The 8,221-nt window shown below is 48.8% G+C and overlaps 1 protein-coding gene across 1 annotated transcript in view; it reads right to left on the reverse strand.

Annotated features, from left to right (window-relative positions):
* FZD9 (frizzled class receptor 9) overlaps positions 1 to 8,221 on the reverse strand; it is an 18,160-nt gene that overhangs the window by 3,340 nt on the left and 6,599 nt on the right. The window contains exon 3 of the mRNA XM_010854352.1: positions 1,001 to 1,105. Within this exon, the coding sequence (XP_010852654.1) occupies positions 1,001 to 1,105 (105 nt within the window). The remainder of the gene's footprint in view (positions 1 to 1,000; positions 1,106 to 8,221) is intronic.

The following is an 8,221-nucleotide window of genomic DNA, read 5'->3' on the forward strand; positions in this document are numbered from 1 at the left end:
CCCCTCCTCTGCACTCCCTTGGTACAGGGTCTCCCCTAAGAACTCCTCTCTGCCCAGGAAGCCTGCGGCTTTCCGCCATCCCTCTCCCCTGAGCCCCCTGCTCCCTCCTGCGCCTGCAGAGTAGGGGCCAGTACAGTGACAGCCGAGGAACATTTCAGTTCAGCTCACACCCGCCTCACCTAAACCTGACAGCTGTCAGGATGCCACCAGACTATTGCTCAGCCTGCTTCCATGGCGGGACCTGAATAGGGGGAGGAGAGAGGCCAGTTTTTCCCTTTGCACAGATGGAACCATCAAGGCAGTCCTAGGCTCAGCCTGCTGGTAACAGGTGACAGCCAGTGAGTGGGGTCTGAGACTGTGACCCCTGAGCTGCCCACATAACACCCCTCATCCCCACTCAGGTCGGGAAGGTGTTTCTGAGAGGCTGGGATTGCCGGGGGCTTCCTGGGGCCCCAAAGGCCCTCTGCCCTCCCACCTCTGCCCAGACAGGGTTCCACCACGGTTCCCAGGTAGCTTTGTGGGTGAAACCCAAGTGCCATCCAGGAGGCCACCCAAGGGGCCCTGTTCTGGTCTGGAGTTCCCTTAGAAACTGCCTCCCTCCTCCCCAGCCCACCCCATCTGCCCTCACCCGCTTGGCCTAGATGTACCTGGAAGACTCAGATTCCACGTGAGCTCTTGGCATTGGTCCAGCCCCAGCAGCTGCTCAGGGGTGCTCAGTGGATGAAGGGCTGAGGGAGAGACCTGCACTGCAGGGGGCCTAGGAAACTGGTCGAAGACCTAAAGTGAGCCAGGTGGGCCCCGGGCCAGGGGCTTTACACAGTGAACTTTTAAACTCTCACAACAGCCAGGCAAGGAATTCTGTGCCCATTTTACAGATGAGAAACTGAGGTTCAGAAAACTCAAGACATTTGCCTGGGAATACACAGTTCACAAGGGTCAGGGTTGGCATTCAGGCTCTTCCACTGCATAAGGCTGCCTGTTGCCACCAGCGCAAGGGCACCTGCCCGACTGGCCCTGCTTGATAGCCTGGTACATAGCGGGGGTGGTGTGCAGCATGGAGCCGGGGCAGTGGTTGTAATTGGTGCTCACCTCCCCTGGAGCAGCGCTGGAGCAGGGAAGGGAGGAGGAGGACCCGAGAGGTTGGGACTCCGTGGAGATGCAGCCAGCCCTGTTCTCAGCATGAGACACGTCCTCAGCCCACCTGGGCTGTGACAGCTGAAGTGGCAAGCTCCTGATCATCCCAAAGAGGCAGCACAGAAATAGGGTAACTTTGAAACAAGGACCTGATTTTGATGCTCTAGTCAAGGAGGTTCCCAAAATGCCAGTGACAGCTTCGCATGGCCCAGGGTGAAGGCCATGCCCCTGGGGATGGGCAGCAAGAGCCCTTCCAGGTATAGCCCCCACCAACCTCTTCCCTTCCTGCCATGCCTAACTCCTTGGAACCCGTGCCATGCCATACCTTCAATCTCCCTGGCCCAAAGGCCCTTTTCTGCTGTTGGGCACACCAGCTTCCTAGGGGCGGACCCCAGCTCTCGGGGACAGGGCTGGAGGCTCTGTTCTGTGGGCCCAGAGTCCTGGCCCACTCACCGTTGCCACTTGTACACTCACATGCTGTTAGCCTTCCGTTCATCCCCCACTCTGCCCCAATGCCAGCAGCTGCTCAAGGACCCTAGGGACATTTTATTTCTCTCTGTGTCTTGCCCCAAGGAGGCACAGATGCACGGATGAGAGTGGTGCATGGGCTAAGCCCCCACCTCACAGGGTCTATAGGAAGCTGGGGTTTTGGAGCTGCCCCGCTGCGGGGCAGCCGGGTTGAGAGGCGGAGAAGGCTGGAGGCTTCCCCCTGCTACGACTGGTCTGGGATCCAGGTTTTTTTGTGTGCCTCTGCCCCCAGCCAGGGTGAAGAAGAGGCCGGGGGCCCTTCCTCTGGCAGCCATAGTGGGGAGGACGCCCCAGGAGCCATGGGATGCCAGGCTTGTCACCATGACAACAGCTGCTCCTGGGAAGTCAGAGGTGGGGGGCTGTGGAAAAGCCCCTCCCCCATGCAGATGCTGCCTTGGAGAGAAGAGGCCTCTTGGGCCGCCTGCCCACCCACCCTGCTTTGTCACCCGATCCCCCTCTTTACAAAGGCGGAACAATACACCAAGCACTCACTGAAAAGGAGACTATGAGAGGACTGGAGGGGACCAGGAGGAGGGTGATTGCCATCAGTGCCCACCCCCACACCCGCTCCCTGGGCAGAGGGGCCAGAGTCGGTGAGGTGGGAACAGACCCCTCCTCACTCCTCCTCCTGGGGGAGAACACTCCCTTCCTGGGGGCCCTTGGCTATGCGCCAGTGAGCTGCCCTGCCCAAGTGGGAGGGAACACCCTCCTGACCTGTGTCCCCCACCCCCACCCCTCTAGTCTTCCCACGCTCCCGGAGGCCCTTGCTACCACCCTTCCCTGATCATAGCCATCACTCACCCCCACTGGGCACACCCTGGCCCTTCCCCAGCTTGACTCTGATATGCCTCCTCCTGCCCTACGGCCCTGGTGCCTGCCTCCACCATAGCCATGCCTGTCTCCCCACAAACCTGAGAGTTTCTGGAGGTCAGGGGGCTGGGCCCTGCTCCTGGGTGTCTTGGTGCCTAGCCTAGAGGAGGCGCCCGTAAATGTTTGTTGAATCAAAAGGATGTCATGAGGAGGAGGTGACCGGAGATCCTTCTGGAAGAGGCTGCATGCAAGTGGGGCTTGAAGTTGGGGAAGGATAGGGCCTTGGGGGACAGAGTTGTCTGTGTGAGGAAGCAGGAACCAGGAGGAGGGCCATCCCGCACCTCCTCCAGTGCCCAGGACACCCCTAGAGGGGCTGCTGACGGTGATGAGGGGCCCAGCGGGTGCAACACTGACAAGCCTGCTCGCGGCGGGCGGGGGGCACCGTGGCCCGGGCAGACAGCAGTGGGCGCCGGCGTGTTTGTGCAGAGCATGTGGGTCTGGGCGCAAGTTAACTGTGTGTGCACACACTCACCCAGGCCAGGGCAAGCTCCAGCCCTGGATCCGACTCAGGGTCCCTTTATTGGGAGGTCAGGGGCTGGACTAGACTGTTCCATTCTCACTAAAGAAGCATTTAAAAAATTTCCGTAACTAATTCCCCTGAACCCTTGCCTTCAGGTAATCAGTATCAGGGGTTGAAGTACCTCTTGCTGAATTTCCAAAAGAAACAAACAGAGGGCTTCCCTGGTAGCTGAGAGGTAAAGAATCCACCTGCCCGTGCAGGAGACACAAGTTTGAGGTCTGGTCCAGGAAGATCCCACGTGCTGCAGAGCGACTAAGCCCGTGCGCCATAACTACTGAGACTGTGCTCTAGAGCCCGGGAACAGCAACTGCTGAACCGTGTGCTGCAGCTGCCGAAGCCCGGATGCCCGCGTGTCCGTGCTCCGCAGCAAGAGAAGCCGCCGCAGTGAGAAGCCTGGGTACCTCAGGTAGAGAACAGCCCCCTCTCTCTGTACCTAGAGAAAAGCCCGCACAGCAACAAAGTACAGCCAAAAATAAATAGGTAAAATTATTTTAAAAAGCAACAGATCAACCAAAAAATGGGCAGAAGATCTAAATAAACGTTTCTCCAAAGAAGACATACAGATGGCGAACAGGCATATGAAAAGATGTTCAACATCCTGAATTATGAGAGAAACACAAATCAAACTGCAAGGAGGTATCACCTCATGCTGGTCAGAATGGCCGTCAGGGACTTCCCTGGTGGTCCACTGGTTAAGAATCAGCCTCCTAATGAGGGGACACGGGTTGGATCTCTAGTCTGAGAAGATTCCACATGCAGGCCGTGCAACACAACTACTGTGCCCTCGCCCTAGAGCCTGTGCTCGGCGACCAGAGAAGCCGCCACGAGGAGAAGCCTGTGCGCTGCAACAAAGACCCAGTGCAGCCAAAAATCAATAAACTAATCAATTAATTTTAAAAAATGACCATCATCAAAAAGTCCATAAATAATAAACGCTAGAGAGAGTGTAGAGAGAAGGAAAGCCTACTGCGCTGTTGGGACTGTAAATCGGTGCAGCGGCTGTGGAGAACAGCACGGGGTCCCTTAAAAAACTAACAATAACCATACGGCCCAGTAATCCCACTTCTGAGCGTGTATATGGAAAAGATGAAAACTCTAATTTGAAAAGATACACGCACCCCAATGTTCATAGTAGCACTAACTATAATATAGCAAGACATGGAAGCAAATTAAATGTCCATCCACAGAGGAATGGAGATATATATATTCTTTATATACACAATGAAATATTATATTCATGATGGAATATTATATACATGATGGAATATTACTCAGTCATAAAAAGGATGAAATATTGCCATTTGCCACAACAGGGATGGACCTAGAGATTATCATACTAGGTGAAGTAAGTCAGATAGAGGAAGACAAATATCTGATATTACTTATATGTGGAATGGAGGAAAAATTATACAAATGAACTTATTTACAAAACAGAAGTAGACTCACAGACATAGAAAACAAACTTATGATTACCAAAGGGGAAAAGGGAGAGGGTGGGATAAATTAGGTCTGGGGATTAACAAAGACATACTACTATGTATAAAATAGATAAATAACAAGGACCTATTATATAGCACAGGGAACTATATTCAGTATTTTATAAAAACCTATAATAGAAAAGAATCTGAAAAAGAATATCTATTTCTATATAGTTCAGTCACTCAGTCATGTCCGACTCTTTGCGACCGCATGGACTGCAGCACGCCAGGCCTCCCTGTCCATCACCAGCTCCTGGAGTTTATGCAAACTCATGTCCATTGAGTCAGTGATGCCATCCAACCATATCATTCTCTCTCGTCCCCTTCTCCTGCCTTCAATCTTTCCCAACACCAGGGTCTTTTCAAATGAGTCAGCTCTTCGCATCAGGTGGCCAGAGTATTGGAGTTTCAGCTTCAACACCAGTCCTTCCAATAAATATTCAGGACTGATCTCCTTTAGGATGGACTGGTTGGATCTCCTTACAGTCCAAGGGACTCTCAAGAGTCATCTCCAACACCACAGTTCAAAAGCATCAATTCTTTGGCGCTCAGCTTTCTTTATAGTCCAACTCTCACATCCGTACATGACTATTGGAAAAACCATAGCCTTGACTAGACAGACCTTTTGGCAAAGTAATGTCTCTGCTTTTTAATATGCTGTCTAGGTTGGTCATAACTTTCCTTCCAAGGAGTAAGTGTCTTTTAAAAATTTCATGGCTGCAGTCACCATCTGCAGTGATTTTGGAGCCCCCAAAAATAAACTCTGCTACTGTTTCCCCATCTATTTGCCATGAAGTGATGGGACCGGATGCCATGATCTTAGTTTTCTAAATGTTGAGCTTTAAGCCAAATTCTTCACTTTCCTCTTTCACTTTCATCAACAGGCTCTTTAGTTCTTCACCTTCTGCCATAAGGGTGGTGTCATTTGCATATCGGATGTTATTGATATTTCTCCCGGCAATCTTGATTCCAGCTTGTGGTTCATCCAGCGCAGCGTTTCTCATGATGTACTCTGCATATAAGTTAAATAAGCAGAGTGACAATATACAGCCTTGATGTACTCCTTTTCCTATTTGGAACCAGTTTGTTGTTCCATGTCCAGTTCTAACTGTTGCTTCCTGACCTGCATACAGATTTCTCAAGAGGCAGGTCAGGTGGTCTGGTATTCCCATCTCTTTCAGAATTTTCCACATTTTATGGTGATCCACACAAAGTCTTTGGCATAGTCAATAAAGCAGAAATAAATGTTTTTTTGGAACTCTCTTGCATTTTCAATGATCCAGCGGATGTTGGCAATTTGATCTCTGGTTCCTCTGCCTTTTCTAAAACCAGCTTGAACATCTGAAAGTTCATGGTTCATTTATTGTTGAAACCTGGGTTGGAGAATTTTGAGCATTACTTTACTAGCATGTGAGATGAGTGCAATTGTGTGGTAGTTTGAGCATTCTTTGGCATTGCCTTTCTTTGAGATTGGAATGAAAACTGACCTGTTCCAGTCCTGTGGCCACTGCTAAGTTTTCCAAATTTGCTGGCATATTGAGTGCAGCACTTTCACAGCATCATCTTTTAGGATTTGAAATAGCTCAACTGGAATTCCATCACCTCCACTAGCTATACTATAGCTATATAACTAGCTATAACTATAGATATATAGTTATCTGTATAATTGAATCACTGTGTTTCACACCTGAAACTAACACAACATTGTAAATCAACTATATTTCAATTAAAAAAAAAGGTCAGGCATCTCTTCTAATAGTTTTTTCTAGACTTTACAAACATAAATATACATAGTGCAGTCTTTTTCTGATCTTTTCTTTTATTGAAAATGAATTAATATTGTACATTTTACATCTTATTTTTCTCACCTAAGAATCTATCATGGAGACATGGGGGAGACGATAAAAGGTAAGTGTAGTAAAATAATGGTAGAATCTCATGGTGGGCATTCAGGTGGTCACTATGAACTTTGTTTAAATTTTCTGTATATTTTTACATTTTTTGCAATAAAATACTTGAAAAATAATTTCTCATGAATGTCTTCCCAGGTCAACACACAAGATCCACCCCATCATTTTTAATAGTTATTTTGATTTCCACAGTGGGGGTTTATTATGAAGGATTCAGCCAGTCCCCCATGAATAGATAATTAGGTTGTTGCTGTTATGATCTCAACATGGGTAGATGTATCTAGAGTCAGGATCTGCAAACTGTGGCCCATAGTCTAAATCTGGACTGCTGTTTGTTTTTATAAATAAAGTTTTATTGGAATACAGCCATGCTCATTGGTTTATGTACACTCTATAGTTGATTTCCAGTTATACCTGCAGAACTGAGGAGTTATGATAAGAGACCAAATGGCCCCAAAGCCCAAAACATTTATTATTTGGCCCTTTACAGAAAACAACCCCCTGACCTGAGTGTACCTGTGCTTTTATTTGCACAGCGTAGAGTCTGAGAACTTGATGGCTCAATGGGTCTTTGAATTGTTTTACAACATTACTGAGGTGCACTTTTCCTGGTGGCTCAGATGGTAAAGAATCTGCCTGCACTGCAGGAGACCCAGGTTCAATCCTGGGTCGGGAAGATCCCTGGAGAAGGAAATGGTAACCCACTCAGTATATTTGCTTGGAGAATTCCATGGACAGGAGGAGCCTGGTGGGCTACAGTCCATGGGGCCGTAGAGAGTTGGACACGACTGGCGACTAACACTCTTTATTAGCTTGCACACATTTAACGTGTGCAATTAGCTTGCATGTATTTAAAGTGCACAACTGGATGAGGTGTTTTTTTTTTCCAATTTGATGAGTTTTGACATAAGGATATCCTTGGGAAATCATCACAATTGATCCAGATAATCAATATCTTCTAGTTAAAATGCAACTCTCCTACTGTGAAGTTGTACATTATTAATAAAACGTTGTGTGTGTGTGTGTTAGTCGCTCAGTCACGTCTGTCTCTTTGCCACCCCCTCGATTGTAGCCCACCAGGCTCCTCTATCCATGGGACTCTCCAGGCAAGAATACTGGAGTGGGTTGCTATTTCCTTCTCCAGGGGATCTTCCCAACCAGGGATTAAACCCAGGTCTCTTGCATTGCAGGTAGATTCTTAACCATCTGAGCTACAGGGAAGTCCCTAATAAAATGTTAATAACTTGTATATGTATTAGTATATGGCCAGTATAGTATGACATGAGCTTAAGAAAACTACCATTTATTATTCATTTACATCTCAATTTAATCCTCATAACACCTCATGAAGTGGTTACTATCCTAAATGTCAGATGAGGAAACAGGCTTAGAAAGGGTGGAAGAAACTCGCTTCAGGCAAGTGACAGCATTGGATTAAAAAAAAATCACATTCTTCCCCTCTGAAAGTTTTTTGTCCCCTCCCTCACCTCTCTAGGTGGCCACGAACTGCTGTCACTACAGATTAGCCTGCATTTAGTTTCTGTGTGTGGAAGGCTAGTGTGACGCTATGGGAATCTGAAACAGGAAACGTTAACTGGGCACCTCCTTTGTGCCCTCACAGCACAGACTGGGCTGGGCTCTGGGCGCCCGAGGTGAACCTGCCCTCTGTGTGCTCACGGTCAGGTGATGAGTGGTCATCACTCTGGGGTCAGCTGGTGTCTGTGGCTGCAGAGAAGCCAGGGCGGGCATCACGTAGCCCGGGGGGGAGGCTGGCAGGAGAC

This window comes from Bison bison, unplaced genomic scaffold (assembly GCF_000754665.1).
Source record: "Bison bison bison isolate TAMUID 2011002044 unplaced genomic scaffold, Bison_UMD1.0 scf7180017864340, whole genome shotgun sequence".
In the NCBI taxonomy this organism is placed as follows: domain Eukaryota; kingdom Metazoa; phylum Chordata; class Mammalia; order Artiodactyla; family Bovidae; genus Bison; species Bison bison.